We start from the raw sequence: 22,309 nt of genomic DNA, 5'->3' as shown, positions 1-22,309 counted from the left end.
TATTCTCTCATGTTTTTAAAGCTCTGGAATATATATAGTCACACAAGGAGAAAAACAAACAAGACTCTGGGAAGAGCAGCATTGTGTCTAACAGCTGGTAGGCAGCATGTCACACATAGTCTGTGCAGGCCGTGAAAAAGGGTTTTCAACTGATCTCACCTGGACAGGTTCTCCTGGCTGATTATGGAGGGAGGAGGGCTCACACTGTCAGTACCTCCAGGACAGAAGCTTTTAGTGATCCAAGTAACCTTTAGTTCTACCACCTGGACCTAGAATGTAAAGAGAAAGAAAGTAACTGAATTTTTCAGAGGCTTTCCTAGACCAGTGCCTAGGATCTGAATGTTTAAGCACAGGAAAGCAGCAAAACCGCTTTTATAATTTAAGATGTCCAAGCACAGTTTCACCACATCCAGGAACACTACAATGCTCCCATAGCATGGCTCTCAGCAACGCCAAGGGCTTCTACAGTTTTTACCTTCAAGAAAGATAACACCTGGCTTGGGAAGAGAGCTATAGGTACATACAGATCTGTGGTTAATGTCACAAAGAGACACGGACTTGGAACTGCTCCCTCTTTCAACAAAGAGTCAGCAACATTCCTCTCCTTCTGTATAGCATGCAACTAAGTTTCAGTAGAAGAGGTGCTTCTACTACTACCTTAATGATCCACAGTACTGACTTCTAACTATACTGGCACACCATTCACTTTACAGAGTGCTGGCGGGGACCCTTTGGAGGAAACACCAAACCACACTCAAAAGTCCCATCAGCCCACAATGAGAAAGTTGTCACCTCAGAAGAGCAGAGCCACAGTGCGTTTGCTCTTGGAAGGTTACCCAGGCAAGCTGACTCTGCTCCAAAACACCAGCCAGGGACTGTTCTGTGCAGACGGTGGCTGTGTGTCCATCTGCCAGTCCTTACCTCTTCCACCACCACTCTGAACTTGCTCTTTGTGCTCAGAACAGGCTTCACACCTGAGAGCCACTGCACGCTGGAGAAGACTTTTGAAGGCCCGATGAGGACTTGCCCAGGATAAAAACCATATGAATCATCAAAGAAGAGACCCTGTGTGGGGGAAGAGAGGGGAGAAAAAACAGCATAAAGGACTCTTGCTGTTAAGATTTAAGATTCCAGCATTTCTTTTCTCTCATTCATCATCAGTAAGATTAACCACAAAGGAAAAGTCTGCAAGTTGCCCATCTCTTAAAGCTCATTCTTCTCCTGAAGTCAGCCCAGCAGTTCCTATAGCAACCTGCTCTGTCACACATCCCTGCTGGACTGACTCAGCGGAGGAGAAGCGGAGGTACCTGGAGGAAAAAGGTGCAGGTTTCCACACAACAGTTCTCAGTAATGAGGTAGCCAAGGCAGACTGAGTCCCAGGCAAGGACACCCCTGTCTTTTTCCATGCTCCAATTCAAGCGCCTACAGCTTTCAGAGCCAGAGGACGCTTGCCTTCACTCCTCTGCTTGTCAAATTAAGTATGTATCACTCCTGTCTTAAGTGGATTAGTTGATTTGACACTTCCCTGAAAACAAAACGGGATGATAAATACAACAATCGCTGTCCTAGAGTTCTTTCCCACTGCTATTTAGACTGACTTTGAGCTGAAGATTCAGAGTGTGGGGGTGGACAGAGCAGTTTAGGGTAGATAACATACTGAGCACAAAACTGTATTGAGTCTTGTAATTTGTCAGAAAGGATAAGAGCAGTGTGACAAGATCTAAGTCGAGAATCTAACACACAGCAATTCTGAGTACAGGATCAAGAGAAGCACTGGAGACAACTCACGTTTTAGACCAAGCCGCAAGTCTCCAGAGGAATATGTACCTTTTAAAGGCAGCCTGACTTAGAACAAGGTATCTCAAAATTGCTGCTACAGCATCCATTTAGCAAGTAGAAAACATGCTGTACAACCCAAAGTAGCAGAAACTAGGACACTGGAGAATATCTAGCGACAGACCACACCTTTTATGTACAGAAGAAGAAAACCACAGCAGCACATCCCATTAAACTGATATTCCATTTGTTCTTCAAGAAACGGGCAACAAATTTTAACAGAAGTGCAGCTTTAGATCAAAGGGACTTTTTCTTTGAAGGCTGGGGAGGATGAGGACTGACTGCATTGCTAGTTCCTAAGAAATACACGCCATTCTCAGTCAACTCCCAATATTGCTGCCAGGAGGGCAGCACGGCCCTACTGATGTCATTTAGAAGAAAAAGAAAGCTGTCGACAGCCTTTGAAGGTGAAAGGTTAGACCCCATCATCACACAGGCACTCTATGTTTTACCTAAAAGTTAGCAAAACCCTTCCCACCATGTGATTTAGAAAATTCCAGTATGGTGGCTGGTCTGCATTCAGAGAATGTGATGTATGACAACAGCAAGAGAGACAGTATTTTATATGACCTGGCAACGTGCTTCTAGCAGAACACCTTTTAAACAATATGACCTTTTCCAGAATGGGAACAATTTTGAAAGCATTAAATGGACTAAGAGCCTTTTCAGGCATGTACAGATACAATGAACAGACAGTGAACTGCCTTGACATCAGCCATCTGACTGCATGTTACACGAGTTGTTTGCAAAGAAAGCAGTCGGATGTACTAACTGTAATACCTCCTTGAAACCTGCTCATTACTAATATTACCTTAAAGCTACATCCTGTTGCACTTCAAGTAAAGATCTAGTTAAGTCTTTTTCAGCTGTGATGCACCATTTAATTTTTAGGATTTATAAATGCTTATGGTTTTGCTTTCCCTCTCCTGATCAAAAGACTCTCAGGAGAACCAGGAGCTCACCGAGTCACTGACATGAGGACAGACGTCATACAGCTTGGCTCCGTCTTCTGTGCTCATAGAACACCTGGAAAACAGACAGAAAACAGTCATATTTCCAGAGCCACCCACCTCAAAGCAAACAGCCACTGCCTGAGCAGGTCTGTCCATATGCCCAGCAGTATATTGCCAAAAGTCTCTGTGGTCCAGAGCAAAAATGGTTATAGACAAGCTATAAAAGCACTGCCTGGTATCTAAAGTTTCCATTCAGCATGCAAAAAGAAGAAATTAAAATAATTAAGTAATAGGTAGGGTGCTCAACAAGATTTGCCTGCTGCAAAGGTCCCATTTGTTATTCACACCAATGCTGGACCCTAAAGGCAATTTGGGTACACTTGCTTCAGTAATAGCTGAATGTCCAGAGCGAATTCTAGTGGGATTTCAAATTATTCATTAGGAAGAGATTTTGAAAACAGCTACCTCATTTTACATAGCCATGCATGAGCTCGTAACAGAAAGCAGGCAAGATTTTAAATTGTACCAGTAGCTGCAGGCAACACAGATAGAGAAGTGTAGCTATTTTTCACTCCCAGTTTAACATATGTGTAAGAGCCTTCCAGCCTGATTTAACCAAAAGCTAAAACAATCAAAATCTCAGACGCATCCACCAATCATCTGTTACAGCTCTCGCATTACTGGCCTCTCTTTGAAAGACTCAGAGCTGGCTGCAGGGCTGTGCGTTTGTTGTTTTCCTTTTGTTTTTTACAGCATCAATGTCAACACCCGATTTACAAGACAGATGGGTTATTCCCCAGCTGCCAGGCCTATAAGCCTCTTGGTTCCTTCCTCCCCTTGCATGAATAATAGAAGTTTGTTGGACAAGACATGGCTCAGTATCGGAGTGAACGTAATGAATTCAGAGGGGTCCACAAGTAACTGTCCATCATGCACAAGGAACACAATTCAGATCCTTCTGCTGGCTTTGCAGGGCTACAAAATAAGTTAACTAGGTATTTCTTTAAGTATCTCTGGTTAAATCTCTCTAGAGATAGGCATGTTTTTTCAATGCAGACATACACCATCGTCATAATAGAGTTGCAAATAACAGTGCAAAAGCAAAGCTGTTCAATTTGGGGTTGCTATTTTGTCTTTGACAAAAACCACTAGCCAGCAGGTTTCTTCACAGATTTTATTCTTTTCTTTTTAAATAAGAAATCTCCTTCCCTGCATCTCTGTTAAGTTACGCTCCCCTACTGAGAAAAGGTCTGGAGTATTTGATCTTTAATAACCACTTTTCTGGGGGAGATAAGCAGTTTAAAGACGAATGTGCTTAAATTCTGGAGCACTGATCTGCAGCAATTGAAAAAAAATTGTCACCTTTCAGACAACAGCTTTTCCACCAGGTTAACAATGAATCTCAGTGTTTTCATAGAAAGATGTTTTCTTACTCTACACGTGAAGTTAGCACAAGCAGATAACTTAGCAGTGTGTGAATGAGAAGCCCAGCCTTTTTCTAGCTCTCTTAAAACCGACCAGGGTCATGAAACCCAAGGGGACAGTCTTCAACAGAAACAAGTACCTGGCTCCGTTGGAAAGCTTGAGGATGACCTGGTTCTTCAAATCATAGACCTTGCCCAGCCAGCAGTCATAGGCTATGTAGTCACCATACATGAAGGGCTGTGAAGAAAACAGTAAACAAAACCTTATAAACGTCAACACTTGTACTTTGAGCCATCAAGTAAGTCCTCACAAAATGCAGGCTAGATAGCAACCTCAAAGGGATTTATGACAGCAACTGCAGATCTTGCTGTAAACTGGAATAAATGTACACTGAACAGGTTGCTTGACAGTCAGCACGCAGCCTGGATTCTCCAGTTAAACAGCTCAGGCTTTCTGGAATTTCTTTCTTCAGATCTTAAAGTCGCGCTTGCCTTCAGGCAATATTAACAATGAGTTTTTAGTAGTGAGCCTAATATTCCATCCCAAGCAGAGAAGCCTGTGGCCCACTGCCCTTCCACAAGCTGTTTCTTGAGAAAACTTGTGACACTCCTGCTCTTCACTCCCAAATTACCTTTTCCTCAGAAGAAAAAGGATTGAAATCCTATTCTACCTGGTCTCTGGAAAATCACCCACCCCCTCAAAAGGGAGAACCAGGAATGTTTCAGACTGTTCCAGGTCAACAGAAAGATACTTGACTCCTCTCAGCATTTTTAGTCTGTTTAACAATACCAATGCTGCAGCTCAGCAGCTCTGTGCCACTGCCATGGGGCTGCCCCAGTCAGGTTGTCACACCAGCACATCTCAGTGCAGAAGTTCTCACACAATTTAATGCCAACCCAGCCCTCTCCACGTCAGTTTGGTCTCAGCGGTGTGATCAGAGACACAGAACAGATGGGAAGATGAGGCAATGCTGCATCGCCGCCTTCCAGGAAGGATGCTTACAGTAAGTTTAAAATAAAACCAAACTGCAGATGCATCTTGCGCTATATGGATGCCTCTTTTGCATGTGTTGCTTGGAACACAGCAGCATCCCTCCACGCCACGCAGCCCTGGCCCCCACGTGTGTCACGGCCATGTTCTCACCCAGATATGTTGCAGGTCTTTGCTGTTGACAGGGTAGAGGATGCAGTTGGTTCCGACCAGCTTCACAGCACACTCTATGTTGACATCAATTACAGTCCCACACTGGCTGTCCTGGAAACCCAAAAGAGAAAAAGGGTTTATCACCCACAGAAGGTCCTACACATACATGTACATGCTCTGTGCACAGATGGGAAGTGCAGAGACAAGTCTCAAGAGTAAACCCTCCTCACACCCTTCAGACCCTTGTTCTGAAGGGGCATTTCACATGACCCTAAGACAACTCAGAAGGTGAGATCACTATCAAAGACTCAGTGTTTTCTTCCCAGTTAACATTTGCAATGGCTGCTAGTGCAGCAGTCCAGAGACTCCTGCATCTGGACAAATAAGACCACGCTACATCAGAGGATTCGCATTTATTGGCTTTAAGATCTGTGTGACTCCTCGGTCTGTTCAACTGAGCAGATCTCTGCAACTCCATAGGACCATCCTACAGGCATTGCTCTGAGCCAGCAGAGGCAGAAGATCAACCCCAGAACACAAGAGAAAGCCTTTAAAGCTATCTGTGACTTCTCACGTAAAAATTTTGCAGGAGGACATTATAAATGGTCTTCACTTGCTGCCATCAAAAAAAAATCTGGCACCTTTCATCAGATTTCAAGGTTTCAAGCCAGATAATTTACAGGTGGTCCAATTATGAGATGGTTGTCATTAGCCCCTTCACTTTTTAGCAAAGTTTTAATCTTTTCTGTCCCCAGGAAAATAATGCATGCTGTCAAGAGCCTTCTGGGGATAGTTTGGCAGGGAGCACGCAATATGCACGTTGCTCACACATATGGCAGAGGCCTGCAAGGAAGGGCTGCTAACCCAAACACTGTCAAACGCGGCAGCTGCCCTGGCTCCTGACAGCTGGGACAATCGATATTCTTATTTATTAAAGACTACAAGCCCATTATAAAAGCTGACTGAGGGCCAGCACAACAACTGCCCCACTATCAGCAAATTCTGAAGCTGTCCTTATCTCAAACATCAAGGTCTCTGCTCCAACAGGACTTGAACATAACACTTGAAGGGCTTATACCCTGTGAGAAGTGGATTTGTTTGCTCAGTCCACTTAGAAACATGCTGTTCTTTGCACCACGTTAAATATTTATTCAAGGCTTTCACTCGGAGCCCTGGGCGGCCCTTTTGGGAGCTGAGGAGTTTGTTGGCGCTCATCTAATCCCGTCTCATCTCGAGGACTGGTAGTGAGAGCAAAGACACCCTCCAGACACCCGCGGTCCAGGATAATTCCTGGACAGATTGCTCAGACCATTTGGCTGGCCTGCTTTCCACCTGCCCGCTGCATCGCACAAACCCTGCGCTCCACATCCCCGGGAGGCGGTGAGGAGGAGAGCAGGTCCTGCTCATTCCCTCCAGCTGCTCCATGTATCACCCCCATTTCTTTCTAGAAAGGGTGGGAAGCAAAGGCAGCCTTTCCGAGCTCTATTGTTAGACACAGCAGCTGAGCATGATGTAGCTTGCAGCCCACACTGGCTGCAGGACAGAGCCCAGAGCTGCACCATAACCTCACCTGCAAAGGGTTTGCCAGGACGATGGGACTCACAACAGCTGCTGCCAGCAGGATTGGAGCCGTAGGATGAGCGAGGCCTGCTCAGAAGTGGCACCAGCTCAACAAACCCACACCTTCTGCAGGCCAGAACACAGTCGCCCACCCTGCTTTTCCTCCAGATTAAACTAAATTAAGTATACCCAGTCCATCCTCTGCCTGTGCTTTGCAGTTCAGGCTGGTGGGTTTTTTTCACTTCTTAGTAGTCAGAACATAAAAAATAAAACTCCTGCCCTACCAACATTGAGCATTTCAGAATTAATTTTTCCTGTATCAGCAGCCAACACGACAGCAGCTCTGAGACACAATACAATCCAACACCTGCAGTTTCTGCAGATCACTTTGTCTCTGGGCCTAAATCCCCTCTTTTATTGATGATGAAAGAATAAAAAGTAACAAAACCAGGACTGGGGCCACTGACATACACCAATACCCTCTGTCCATTCTCTGACAGTTTCCCCATGGAGAAGATGCTGGCACCATGCTATGAACGTGTCTCACATCTATCGCAGCTGGGTGCTACCTTTTCATGGGCTAAAGTGCTGGGTTTAGTTCATCTTGCTGCCCCTTCCAGTTACAAAACGCTTGAGCGAGCAGAGCACTGTCTGCGGTTAAGAAAGAGATCGATGTTGTAAAGCAGCCCCAGAAGCTACAGGGCTGTTGAGTCACAGGTCTCCTTCCTCACCTGCCACTGAACCTTTGTTTATTATGAAGTTATTTATTTCACTGTCACATGAAACATTAGCCTGCGACAGATTTGCAGGCTGAGGGGTTCTGCTGAATCACTCTGTGAAATTACAGCAGCGCTCAGCAACGCAGTCCTGGAACAAGGAGTCACCAGCTTGTTCCTTGTCTTCCAGGGCAGCTCTATGGTCAGAGCACGGCCCCCACCAACCTGCTTGAATGTAACTGGCCTGTTCAGTAGATGCTGCAGCTTTAAGGCAGAGCAACAAACTACCATCTAAATGAACAGCAGCTCAGCAAGTACAAGCCTCAGTCACATATCTTCTACCTCCCAGCCTTCTACTCTTTCCCTCAACACACTCTTTTCTAATAAGGGGATCTTTAATTATTCCTTTATTTAAAAGGCACAGCATTGCCCAGCACCCTTTGAAGCAACAAAATCCAGCTGTCTGACAGATTGCAGACCTATTTCGACTCTTTCCCCCAAATTAGTGTATCACCTGGAACAACGAACTCTGCCACCTTCACCACTTCTCATCCAGTTGGATTAGACTTACAGGCCCAACTGCATTCAGAGGAAATGGTCTCATTATATGTGTTACCCCCAAAGCAGTGTTTCCCCACTTTCTGTGCTGGATGAGCAGCACATGAATTTGACTTGGCTCCCTCTTCTTGAAGAACAGAGGATTTTGAGTCCTTCCCACCCAAGGTTAAAAACAAGCCCTAAGAGAGTGTGGTGAATACAGAATAAGTTCCACATTGTGCATTTGCCAGGCCAACTGGTGCAGGGCAACCATCCCACATCTTGAATTTGGCAGGCTGACACTTGCAGATTTTCTGTTTTAAATGCTTTTTTGATTTTTGCAATACATCCGATTAACAAAGCGAAGGTGGTCTTTGGGATAGAAGGAGTTTGTTTCATTTACCATTGACACTGAGAGCATACTCGAGGGGAAGGTGAAGCATAAGGTATCTTCAGATTCACTATGCTTTCGAATAGAGGGGAGAGTAAAAATGGAGTTATACCCTCATCACTCCATCAATTAAAAAAATGATGTTATCAGCCACTAATAAAAATGGTCAAGCAAAAGTGAGTGTTTAAACATGCAAACAGACAATAAAGGAGTGTTCAAAACAGCTGCTGAGAATGTATCTACTGATACATGCGCAACAAGCCAGAGAAGCCAGGTTCTGCTCAGATGAGTATGGAAATTGCTAACAAAAGCAACACATTCCATGTTTGCCAAGAGGAGAACAACTTGTCCCAACAGCTTAAAGTGACTTTAAGCAGCATTAGAGAACAAACAGTTGAGGCAGGACTCTGAGCATCCTTCTGAGTGAGAAGGATACGCTATAGAGTCCAGCTGTGCCAGGTACCATGCCCTGAACAGCTGATATATCAATTTGCTAACGGTTCTTTGTTTTGGATTAAAACGCCTTCATAAAGCCGCAATTTTAGTAAGATGGCGACTCCAAATTTCCATTTCAAACAAGAACTAAATTTCTTAAGGAAATATTTTGTCACAGTATTTTTCAAATTACCCTTCAAGTTTTTCCTCCCTTCTCTTTGGAACATTATGTGAAAAAAGGGTTTGTTGTTTGTTTGTTTTTTGTTTTTTTTTTTTTAATAAAGCATTTTTTGTCAATTAAAAAACCCCACCCCAGGTCAGAGAATGGCCTTCCCCATCCCTGCAGCAGGCTGCACGCCATGTGGCCAGCTGCCTGCTTCATCACAGCCTTGGTGGCCACATCGCTGGAAGTGAGTCAAGAGAAGACGCTGGTGCACACATGGCCGGCCAGATGGCTCGGGGTTAGAGGTTAGCTGTGCCAACCCAGCTAGGCTGCTAAAGAGACCACATCCCAGCCCATCATCGATCTGAACAATGTTCCCAGTATTCCCTACACACAAAAAAAAAAAACCCAAATCCACACATCTCTGATAAGCAATAAATGCTGTATAACTAGAACAGAATGATTAGGAATTAAAGTAGCATCCAGGAAGAGGGAAGGTAATGATTATAGGCTGCTAAAAACCAGCTTGCTTTCTGCAAACCTAGTTGTGCCAGATGCTTCAGCAGTGTTGGGATTTGCTGTATTTTGGATAGCAATTGGGCAAGATGGTACACACTGCAGACTGGGAGGCCTCCCTGAAAATATTTCCTCCAAAGTCCCCACTGTAGCACACAGTGTAACGTGATGTGTCTCCACTCCAGCCTCCCCGTTAGGTCCAAGAGAGAAGGTCCATGCTCCTCGCACCTCAGAGTGGATTGATTTAAAACATAAAGGATGGGGAGAGAGACAAGCTTCTCATCTCATTACCTGACATTATCAGGTTCACTTACTCAGGAGACCTTTGCCGATATGCAACAGTAGAGAGGCAGCCTTATCAGCATTTCATTTTCAAAGGATGCAGCTAGGTCTATCAAACACACTAAAAATAGAACATGCTCAAAGCATTACCATTCAGCTCCATTCGGGCAATTTGGCAAGTCTCAGAAATCCATGCAGCAGTATCACAATCAAAAAGGGACAAAGAGAAAAGCACTTACGCTGGAGCTCCTGTGTCTGACCACATCTCGAGGGACCACAGAGCGATCTTCAAGCTTCAGCTAAGGGGAGAGAGAGAGAGACACTGAATTTAGCGACCCCAGATGATACCTGGTCAGAAATAACATGATAAATACCAATGCACAGTATCGCATTCCTCCAGACTGAGCAGGTTTTCAGCAGAGGATGCTGAGGTACTTCGTACATGGAGTTAATCCCCTTGGCATTTTCGCAAAATCCAATGGACAGGTCTGAAACACAGCAACCAGGCAACCTGTGCTCTAAGTCAGCAGCCCCATCAGAAAGGGTGCAGACATTTTGCCTTGTTCATTGCTTCAAGTCTCACTCTTCCCCCATCTGCATCACGCAGCCTTTCCCACTCACATCCAGTCTATGTACTGGAGAAGACAGAAGACACAGGAATAAGCGCATCACACCACAGTTTGTGTCTTATCCTGCACACTTTTCACCGAGGATACCCCAAAATATCTGTGGAGACCCTGTTTGGCCTGGAACTTTTTAAGCAAGATACTGTATAGTGAGAAGACATAGCTCGCAGGAGAGCTGGCTTTGGTGCCAAGTTCACTACAGCAAGCAGTATGTTGAAAGCTCTGGGCATCAGGAGTCAGCACTGGTACGGGGAGGTACCACTTAATGAATCTCCAGTGAGTACTGGCCAGCTGACCAAGTGATGTCCCTCCAAAAGTGGTCCTTCCCCAAGCTGCTTCAGTGATCTCAAGTCTACTCACAGGCTACTTCAATAAGCGTTATCAACAAGCTCAAAACCGCAAAACACAGTTGCCATCGAATACACTATGAAAATGCCACACAAAGGTTAACATCTGAAGTACATGAATCAGAAGTCCATGGGATTTAGCTCTAATTTCAGCCTTGCTCAGCCTCCCAGTAACTCAGGAAAGATCTCCTTCTGCTGAACAGGGAGAGTCTCACCTGCCTTTCAGTGCTCAAGAACATATTTGCATCATTATATCGTTCTGAACCCTGCAAATACACTAATTACACACCACGTGTTTTGTGAAGCACCACATGAATGCAGCATCAGGAACGGAGCCCGTTTTACATCCTAATTTCAGAATCCATCTCTGCACCGGTGCTGCATTCAGTACTTTTCCTTGTTGACCTCCCAGTCCAAATTCCACTGTGCTTTGTCAGCATTTTGTCCTAACCCACACCCTGGCTTACATCCTGCTTTACTAAATTAGACATAAATCTATAATCCAAGGACAGGATCCGCAATCAAACCAAAGTACCTGCATACTTATTGCCTTCTTGATTGCATGTTTCAGTGAGAGAGGAAGAGAGACAGCCAGCGAGGCTTTTAGACCCAGCTTCTGGAGTCGGAACTCCACTGGAGTGGGAAACCTGAAGCTTCCCACAGCCCATTTCTGGATTGTGGAAGTGTTTTCATTGCCTCCCACATCCCACCAGGGTATATATATATATAGACATCAATTTTTATACAGCTTTCTAAAGTTCTTTGTTAAAATAAGTACTGTATAGATAGGCTCTTAACATCCAGAAGCAGGCAGCAATATTCACATTCCAGTAAGTGCTCACACGTGAGCAGCAGTTTGTGTATTTTAACTCTAGTTCTCTTGCTGCAGAGCTCCAAGTGTATAACGATACTTTCATTTCAACACACATTAGGGCAATTTAATCTCTGACACGTGGTGTTTAAATTGATGCATTATGTTTCAACATATCATTGAGCCATACTGTTCTCTATTAAGCAGTATCTGAAGAATAGAGATTGACAAGATGATCTGACACTACCTGGCAGCAGCAATATTTGTGTGTTTGTCAGCTCTGCTCAATTATAAAAGTTGTAAATTAGTAGCTTTCCCAGTTTGTGATCCTGAATGATACAATCACACGAATCCTTCCCAAAACAAGGCATAAAACTTCCTCTGCAGGGAGACTACATTTAATCTGCTTTCAGATCCCTTGATTTTTTTAAAAGCAGCAGGACTATTTGCAGCTTCATGTGCCAGACCCACCTGCCTCAGTCGCTAGGATAAGCAAGCCAAGTAGTCAGCAGAACGCCAGCATCAACAATAAATACTTAGCAGGCCTGTCATCACATTAAAGATTGTCAAAACCCAGCAGAAACCCAACCAGGGGAAGCCAGAATGGCTGATGGTGAACACAGGACAGGTCAGTCATTCCACCTCTCGTCTGTTGTAGCCAGAGCGATGGGATCACCAGCCCAAGGTCAGGCCTCTCGCTCAGCAGCGAGGGAACTCAGTAGTGGAGAAGCACTTTTAAAATAGGTACTTACAGCTCAGTTGCTATAATTACCTCTGTGAAAGTCAATATTAACATGACTAGTTTTATGTTGTAGCCATGTGTCTAGATAATAGCCCGAAGAATGAGAAATACAAGTTTCCCAGAGATGCTCTCAGCTAATCCCACACTCCTGCGTTACCAGCTGGGTTCGACACCCTCCCAGCACACCTCAAACACAAGGCATGGTTTGTGCCACCTTTTAAAAAGTAAATTCACATCCATGTATGTTAAATAAGGCAATGCCCGACCAATGAAGAACAAAATTTGCTCCAGGGTGCTACTGTGATCCCATGGCCTCTACCTGCAACACGATCCCTGCAGTGAGGAGGACATCAGTTTCTATTCCAAATGCATTTCAGATTTTATCCTCCAAAACAAGAGCTCTGGGAATAAGCACATAAGGATGGAGGAAAAGCAGCACATGCCCACCCTCCTTTGGTAACTGCTTGTGAAAACAGGAATACAAGGCACTGAAAAAGAACAGAGGAAAGCATAGTAAAAGAACATAGGAAAGCATAGTACGGGAGATGAAACTCAATATATCTACCCAAACTATCTGATGGTTGAGATTTTGTCTAAGAGTCAGCAGTGAAATATCTATGATGGTTCTGCCATGGGAGTTAAGTAAGGAGTTGGCAAGCAGTGGTCACCACCACAAGGGCAGGGAAGCCAAGCTCAGACCTGCTACCACTATTCAGTCTGGGCTATTTCTCCATCATTTCAAGTCCCAGCACCTTCTTCATACATCTTGTGTAACTGATCTCATTTACACCACTGTTGTCCTCCTACATTAGCAAACAAAAAAAGAAAAAAATTACTTGCAATTTTATAAAGCCTGTCTTGTAATATGGATGGTGAGTTCTCTCAGTGGAACTACAAAAGAAAATGCGACAGGAAAAATAATTAGTATTGTTGTTTTGAAGGGACAGTACCTACGTGTTAGCTTGGAAGTCATCAAGGAAACTTGCAGCAATGTTCAGAGGCAAAAGAAAAACCACAGGTTAAAAGCAAATCGTAATGTCTACTGTAGCACCAGGTACCAAGGTACCACAGAGCTCTCTAAATCTCACTACGCACTCAGGGGATGCTCCATAATCAGTTAAAGCCTAATCCGAGTGCTATGAAATGATACCACCTTGCTTCAGGCAGCTGACAGACAGGCTCCTCATCGGTCTTTCGAATTATGTGGCTTCTCAGCACTTGTAAGCCCACGTGAAGCAGGACATGGTATACCGTATTTCCACCTGCTTTCTAAACTTGAAAGCTATTACATCTTTTTCTCCAGCGCTGAAGCTGCAATTCAGAAACCTGCGCCAGACAGCACTGGTTTGTGAGCGGGTTCACCGCATGGCTCTTACTGGAGGTTCAGGGGAAGCTTCCTTGCTATGTGAAGCAGGTCCTGGCCACCAGCAGCTCCAGTCCTGGGCACTAAGAGAAAATAAAAGCATGCCAAGTGATGCCATGTCCAGCTGTAACCTGGAGCAGCTCAACAGCTGCCCAGGTGGCCATGGGACAGGTGTTGGTGGCCGTGGGACAGAAGGGAACACTGCTGGCAGCAGCCAGCACAGCTCAGCATCCCACAGTTGGTTTTATTTTTAAACTAAGGTCTGACTACACACCCAAACACTTCAGCTAAAACAGTAGTGTGCAGCAATCATCTCGACACAAGCTGGTTTTATTCAAATCCAAATGAGGTGTCTAAAATAGCAAGTCAGCTGTCCAAATATAGCATGGAGTTAGATGACAAAGGTTCAAAGATTCAAAGACCCAGAAGATCTGAAGCCAAGATATTTTTAATATAAACTTCAGCATCAACACATTACCAGTGGCATCAGATACTACTCTCGGGGAAAAATATGTTCCACGTACAAAGTTCACTTCCCTTGAAGACTTCTGTTACATTGATCATATTGTGCTGCACATGAGCAGTCTAGAAACCAGGAGGAGAAAGGATAAATCAGCAAGAGCAGAGAATCCCAGGGATGCTCAGATTTGGTTCACACGGCAACATCTACAAGTGAAACAACATGTGCCACTTCAACACCGCAAGGTTTCCAACCACACTGGATTTTATGGGGAAAGAATATGGGGAGAAAAAAGACTACAAGAAACTCAACAGCCCTAAGAACCAAAATTCTGCTACCCAGAAGAGCTGAACAATACAGGGCATTTTAAAAACAACGTTTGAGGGATGCAGCTGCAAAACTCTGAGAATAAATCTGCGCTCACTGGCACAGAAGTTCTGCCTGTGACAGCTCCTGGCTATTCCTGGATGGTGAGCACATGTGGTCTGTGGCTCTTCCAGACAAAAAGTCCAAAATCTGTTTGAGACAGGAGGTTGTAGAGACTCCCACATTTCTTGGAGAAGAAACATGCCCTTCTGGGACAGGGTTTAGGCTTCAGCCTGATGGAGCGGTAGATGTCAGAGTGGTATGTTGCTCCCAACACCCTGCTACACAACAGTCTGCCACATAAGTAATGCATTTAGATGCATTTAAGTTTTTAGCCATTTTGTTTTTTAACATCAGCATTCTGCATTTTCATGATGTCATGGTACCGCTTGTCATTTCAAAGCACTCAAAGAATTATGAAAGGAGAAAATATATAGAGCTACTTAGGAATTCCACCAGCAGATTAAAAAAATTGGTCTGTATTCAACTCTCCAAAACCTGAGTAATTCAGGAAAATGCAGTTCCCCATTTGGATTGGTCAAAGAGAGGGAAGGACAGCAAGCAGGATCTTGGTTTCCTATATTAGTTCAGTGCAAAAGAGTTCAAAAGCTGGCTCAGGAGGCTGTTCCTGGCAGCGCAAAACACCCTTCTGCAAAGGGCAGGTTGAACATTAACTTCGGCTGCAGGAAGAACAGAACAGGGCTAGGCTGGGAGGAGCCCAAACGTTCCCCAAATGGAAATAAATGCTTTAAGGGACTTCATAGAAGCTAAGATGAAACTAATAGCTTTGCATCGCGTGCAGCACTACCTGCAGCAGCCAACTGACGATGCATTACAATTTCTTTTGTTCATGCAACCAGCAGATCTGAATCTGCCGATCATCCGATGTTCAGCACAAACCAAGATTTACCACTAAGCCCACTCCAAGTAGTGCCTGTTACCAGTGAACTACTGTGGCTTTAACTGTACGGTGTGGACGTAACGCTTGTTCCAGACGACAATCGAAAGGCATGATCTAAAGTAGAATTTCTTAATTTAGCTCATGAAGGCCCCATTGCTGGTAGGGATGAGCACAGCAGCTTCCAGGCCATCACACACTGCTCTGGAATAAACTTGCCCACCACCAGCTGAATGTCTACAAAAGTTTTAAAGCCCCTGTATTAAGGGGACATGAATTTTTATCAAATTACACACCAGAGACAGGCATCGCCTGTGATCTTCTAAAAAGCCAAAAAGGTGACTGCGGAGAAAAGCCTTTGCAACACCCACAGGAGATGAGGCAATCCGAAAAGTGAGAATGCAGCTCCGCATCGCATTCCCTTTCAACGCTGCTAGTGCTGCGGGAAGGCGTGTTCCGCTGGCGGCTTCAAAATCCAGCTGTCTCATGAGTTCCATAATCTCCCAACACAGCGAGCGTCCCCGGGGACCTGCCATTCTAAAAGATAAACTGACAGCTCTTTAATTTGTCTTTATGACATATTATGGAGATACACAAACTTCAAGTTGTGCCATTCGGCTGAATTCCTTCCAACTCCATGCTGAAGCTCCCTAAGCCTCCTCTATCTGCACCTGTAACTGCAGTGGACTTGGAGCTACTTTTGTCCCTATCTACATTTCTAATCACCCTACCTGTTGGGGTTTTTTCTCCCTTCCTCTGCTTGTAGTAGAGTTCTTTGGTGGCAGAATATCTTTCCATCCTCTATAGATACAAAATTCCTCCTGCAGCATAGTTCTGGTTCCTCACTCATAGCAATACACTGCAGCATCTCCCCCAATCCCAACAAATATCACCTTTGAGCCTTCTGGCAGACAGACACCAAAAGGCTCTGCTTTCCTTTTCCAAGAAGCGGAATTTGGCTATAAAGTCTCAACAAATAACTGGATGGAACGAAAGTTCAATTTAATTATAATGTGGGTAAATGTTGTGCTCTGAGGCAGAGGAATCCGGCTTTCACATAAATCTTTTGCTTAGCAAAAGTAAATCTTTCACTTGGATTTCCCTTGTCCAGGACTGTCAAGCATTATTTATTATACTGGCAACAAATCACTTCTGTAGCTCTACAAATTTACATGACATTATGGAAAACTCCACAAGACAGATTCTCTGGCCTGGTATACGCACCAATCTCAAACTGAAGACAAAGTACAAGGCAATAACGCAAGGGGAGGAAGACAAGATGACAGAAGGGTTACTGGGTTATTATTTAAAGAAAAATAAGTACGTTTAGGAGCAATTCCCAGTAGAGGCAGCAGCACGGTTGGGAGAGAGAAGGATCCTGGAGGGAGAATAAGGAAAGCTGCACAAATCCACCCTCCCACCTATAACCAGCAAATCGCAGCTTTTCAGCATCCTTAGTCTCACATTTCTACCTTACATGTAAAAATTGAGCATCATTACATCACAAGAGAGATGTGGCAACAGGGAACCCACTGGCATGTGAACCTGGGTTAGATGCTTGAAGAAGGAGTAAAGCCTACTCAACAGCCTACTGAGCTTTCTAGACTCCACAGGCGAGAATGATCCTCAGTGCAACTGGGAAGAGTTACAGAAAAGTTTGGCTTTGTCCAACCTTGTCATCAAGCGCTGCTGAATTATTTGTTTAGACAGGCTTACATCATGTAAACTCACATCAACTAATAACCAGGTCTTTCCATGTGGGAATGCAAAGTGAACCCCGTGCATGCAAAAAGGAGACCTGAAAAATAATTCAGAAAGAATGAACACGATCATGATGCTCGGCATAAAGCTACGGAAAGCTAAAGTTTAAAAATACACAGCTATGACTATAAAATATGGAATGATATTGTAAGAGGAGATTTACTGACTAGTAAGTCTAGCAATAAGCCACTTAGAGTCCTATGGGGAATCTTTCAAAGATATCCCCAATTACAGGATTTAATCTAAACATCGGATTTTTCTTCTTAGCAGCAGTTTATAGTAAAAGAAATGATTCCCCATCTCAGTGTTATACTTCTTGCTTCATGTACCCAGTCTTCCAGGTATAACAGTTCCAGGAAAATCAGTTCAACAGAAAAGCCAAGACAGGCCTAATGGATCTCCTCCAGGTGCAATGTCCCTACAGCACAGATTGGCACAGGACACTCCTCCTCTCATTTCCTTAGAGTAAGATGGCTGATTAAAAGCAATACTGTCCTACTCCCTCTGCCTAAGAATTTGAGAAAAACTTGATGAAGAGCAGTGCTCTAGCACCAGATGGCACTGTTACCTGCAAAAACCCACACGAGACTGCGGTTAAAGCCCCAGGAGAAGCTGGTGGGAAGCAGTAAGGAGAGAAGCAGACAACATTTTGCCAGTACATCAGGCAATACTTCTCTGTCTCAACACTCAGTAAAGCCTGATCTGAAACACAGGTCAGAGCTAGCAACCCACCAGGAGAACAGGTCAGGAGCACAGCACCTCCACAGACACCCAAGCCCAGCTTTTTGAGAGATACCCAGTTCAAGCAGGACCTAAGGGGATGGCTGTGGAAACTGGCGAACACTAACCATCCAGGTGAAAGCAAGGGCTGTGCTGATCTTTTTGGCAGTACCTAACAATGTCTAAGTGAGATGCATTTGGCTGCTAGAAGAGGCTCCAAGGAGCAGCTCACCTGGATGCCAGTTCCAACCAGTGTGACAGCGGATGCTCATTTCAGCCACCTGTGTAGATCCCTGGGATTCTCAACAGCCTCCGTTTGAGCTTGACAGTTAAGCTGTGTCATCCTTATGTGCTAAAAGAACCCGTCCAGTAGCTCTTTCATCTACCTGAAGCAAAAAAGATTCCTCAAATGGTTGCCTTGGGGGGCAGATGGCAGTTACCACACAACAGGTTTTCCACCTTCTTGCTGGACGGCGCTGGGGTTGCCATCTGGACAGCATCAGCTGTGTAAAAATCAGTCACTTGCCCCTCCGAGCGGCATTTGGGGCACATTGCCAGGCCTGGAGGACAGAGTGGGGCTGCCTGAACCTCCACCTGCCTTTCCAGAGGAGAAAAAGGATGCTGTGAGGAAATCTGTGTACTATTGCTGACCAATTCACTCCTGAGTAAGCGCACTGCCCCATCTACATCTTTGACAGTAAGAATAAAGAGCATATCCAGGAGAAATATTCCTTTACTCCATTACTGGAGCAAACCAGGGAGGGTTTTTCTGTTGAGCCAAAACTGGACTCTGCTGGTTGGAGGTAAATCTACATTAGGGGATGAAGCATCCCCTCTCCCCTTGCAATCAGGTCAGCAGTGTGCAGGAGCAACGCCTTATCAGCCCCCCAGCAAAAATCCACCTTGCCAAAACTGCCAGGGAACAACAAGAGGGAGACATATCAATAGAAAATCACCGTGTCTGCTTTCCAGCTGGTTAGCTCATATGCTGCTGCTGTGAATACAAACCAGCCATTTAAATTAGCTTCTAATTGTTCACAATTATTCAGAGGCAGCATAACCTGCAAGCAGCTTTAAGACAGCAGGCAAGTAGGAGAGAAAGAATAGTTTGAGATGCCTTAACAAGATTCATATATTCGTGCTTTGTGAGTCTCATAGCAATCTCCAGCAATGCTCTAACAGACCCCCTTCCCAGATATGTGTGCTTTGCATTGCAGAGGAAGATAACCCACGGGTGTTTCTACATTCCAGGTTTCCACTCTTCCTTGCTCCAGTTTTTGGACTGGTTCAAAAATTAAACTGTAATATTTTGGTCTACCCCAGTCCTTCACAGTCTCTGAACACACAGGCGGTTTGAGCAATGCTATTTATAAAGCTGCTTAAAATTCCGGACACAGCCAGAGCTCTTTGATAGGATGTCAGCCATGCGACACCCAAACGTAGGAGGTTGACACAGGACAGTTAGTGTAATACAGCCCACTTCTTTCCCTTCCTTTCACCCAGAGCCTCCACTACCACCCTCGCAGGAGTCCCTTCCCCCAAACACAGACAGTCATGTTTCACAATTGCTGCAATTTTCTCTCCTAGGAGAGAGGGAAGATAATAGCCTATTATGCTTAAAACCCTAGTGTGCCAGGTTTGGTTCAAACCTAAGAACCAACACAAGTCCAGTTTGCAGGTCAAACCGCCTTAGGGGCTGAATCCAGACATACCTTAACAATGAAATTCCCTCACACGTTTGGATGCAGAGGTCCAGTGCTGCCACAGAGCCAAAAGACTCATCTAGGTCCAGGAACTGCAGCAAATTTAATAAACTAATGCAGTATTATTTTATCAAGTCCAGAATCTCCTAGAGGAGACAAAATAACACTGAAAAGCGATGTATAAATAGCTCTGGCTGAAAGCACAGCAAATGCTGTGTCACGCTAGGCTCCCAGTCAGTCCTGGGCAGCGAGTGCGTGGAGCTGACAGGTCTCCTGTGGCTTCTCAGAGGCTCACGCCTGCTCTGGAATCAGAGCGTGCCCTGGAGAAATATTCTGGGTTGGTCCCACATGCAGAACACACTCCCCAAACACACCGCAGAGCCCGACTGCTCCGTTACATATGAGGAACGCTGCACGGACAGACAGGCTGTCTGAAGCCCAAGGAGAAGAGGCAGAACAGTGAATGCAACCAAGTGGATCAGGACCTGGGTGAATTTGCTGGCTTAGCTGGGAAATACAGGATGCTTAGGCTGGAGATGGAGGCAGTTTTGGTAGCTAGTGATTAAGAGCATTTGGGAAAACTGAAATCTAATTCGCAAGGAAACCAGCATCCTCACCTCACACGTCCACGGTCATTTCTCCAGTCCCTCCCCACAAGAGCAAAGGCAAGAGCTGTTTTAAGAGACGCGATGGCTAACGCTAGCTGCAAGACAGCAAGCGTTCGGCAAAGGCTTTCTGTTCAATAACATGCCTTCTGAAACAGCTGTATCCACAGATATCATATATTGTTTGTTTTTTTTAAAAAAAAAGCCTTTATGACCAGCTCAGGGAGGCTCTGGAACACTAGAGAGAATCCACCCAAAACTCAGTGCCAGTGTGGGTACCCCCAGCACGCATTTATTCCGACAGCAAAGCCACTCCCCAGCTCACACCGCAGAAGTGTGTGAATGCTGCTGGGACAATGCAGCACGATTGCATCATTGCCCAAAAAACCTCAGCTGCATTTTCTATTCACTGAAAGAGTTTCAGTTACCCTCCCCATACATAAATGCTGTATTGGCCATTACAAAAAGGAACAGCCCATACTGAATCCGTACACCAGGCTACAGAAGCACAGTTATTTGATGCCTGAATTTCTGGAATCCCCGTGCTATTACGTGCCTTTTTGTTCAAGGGGTGGATTTGACACTTGCAGAATGGCAGGGGGGAGACTAAAACACCTCCCAGCCACAGCAGGTTTAATTCATTGCCTCCAACCAACATTCAATTCCCTTTAATAACGCTGAGAAGATCTCACCAGGACTGGTGGCAGCAACAACGCAATAGGGACAAAAGCATAAAAACCCCTCCGAGTCCAACTTCATACTGTTGGAGCAAAACACTTTTCACCCCCCTTGCACACTAAGTTTAGTGGACTTTTTCTTCCTTATCCTTTCAGTCAGAGCACAAAGCTTTCAATATCATACTTAAAACCCATCAATGCGATCACACAACGCTACTATATCATTTTGCCTCCAGGTGTTTTCTACGCTGAGTTCCAAACCATTTATCATAAGCTCTTCGGATTTGTGCCAGCAACCTAAGACAACACAGCATTTGCCCAGCAGAACATCCAACATCTGCATGGAAACACCTGTGTTACTCTGCAGGTATCCATTCAGTTATTGATGTGACGATAATTCAAGGTTATAGCTCAGGGAATCTTCTTTTCTCCCTGTCCCTTCCTTGGCAACTGAGCAACCAAAAAGCACATATAGAGATGGAGTCACTGAGCCGCTGGTATCAGTAAACACTTTCACCAATGGTGTAGAAACCAGAGGAGCAATAAAGCCAGATGTTCCCTGGTCTGAATGAAGTACATACAGTTCCCATTCTAAACCTGAAGTTGCATTATTAAACACCTCTCTGCACACAGGTTTTAAGGGCAAAATCCTTCATACCTGCATGAATCTGTGCCAGCCTGGTTTTCCCCTGGACATAGCATACAGACAACACTACACTTCTTGTAGGAGTATAGCTTTATGCTCCTCAGCTCCATACACACTCTACATCACAACGCAGCCAAACAGCTGCACAGCAATCACAAATTACTGGGAAAAAATATTGCCCAAGATGCTCCAATCCAGTTTTCAAGAATGGCTTCGGCATTTAGGAGACCCTGCAGAGTCCCCAGGGCAGTAACACACTTCTAAGCCAGCCATGAAACCAAAACCTTCCCTTTTTCAGAGAAACCTGGAACTGTCCCTTCACTAAAAACATTTCTAAAAGGTCACATCTCATGGGCAAGCAATGGGAGATTGACTGTTAACAGAACTCACCTTGGAGCTGACTATCTCCCCATAGAGTCAAAGACAAAAGTCTCAGAACTTTCCTAACTGGGGTTTAAATCTGTTTAAGGGATGCTTGGCTGCATCCCTCACCTCTGCATACAGATCAGCAGGCTGCTCCTAGCGGGTTTTTTAAAAAGCCTTCTCCACATTTGTACACCTTCAGCAGGAACATGGGAGCACGTCTCTACCCTCTTCCTGGCCTAATATGACAAACATCAGATAGTG

General features: G+C 44.8%; 1 protein-coding gene across 1 annotated transcript in view; it reads right to left on the bottom strand.

Moving 5' to 3' along the window:
• UBE2O (ubiquitin conjugating enzyme E2 O) overlaps window positions 1–22,309 on the bottom strand; it is a 60,516-nt gene that overhangs the window by 19,858 nt on the left and 18,349 nt on the right. Inside the window, exons 2-7 of the mRNA XM_082066724.1 lie at window positions 10,197–10,256; window positions 5,358–5,468; window positions 4,354–4,451; window positions 2,799–2,862; window positions 922–1,065; window positions 160–269 (exon numbers count right to left, since the gene is read on the bottom strand). Of these exons, the coding sequence (XP_081922850.1) occupies window positions 160–269; window positions 922–1,065; window positions 2,799–2,862; window positions 4,354–4,451; window positions 5,358–5,468; window positions 10,197–10,256 (587 nt within the window). The remainder of the gene's footprint in view (window positions 1–159; window positions 270–921; window positions 1,066–2,798; window positions 2,863–4,353; window positions 4,452–5,357; window positions 5,469–10,196; window positions 10,257–22,309) is intronic.

This window comes from Streptopelia decaocto (assembly GCF_964273445.1).
Source record: "Streptopelia decaocto genome assembly, chromosome: 16".
In the NCBI taxonomy this organism is placed as follows: domain Eukaryota; kingdom Metazoa; phylum Chordata; class Aves; order Columbiformes; family Columbidae; genus Streptopelia; species Streptopelia decaocto.
This window is presented reverse-complemented; position numbering and strand designations above follow the sequence as displayed.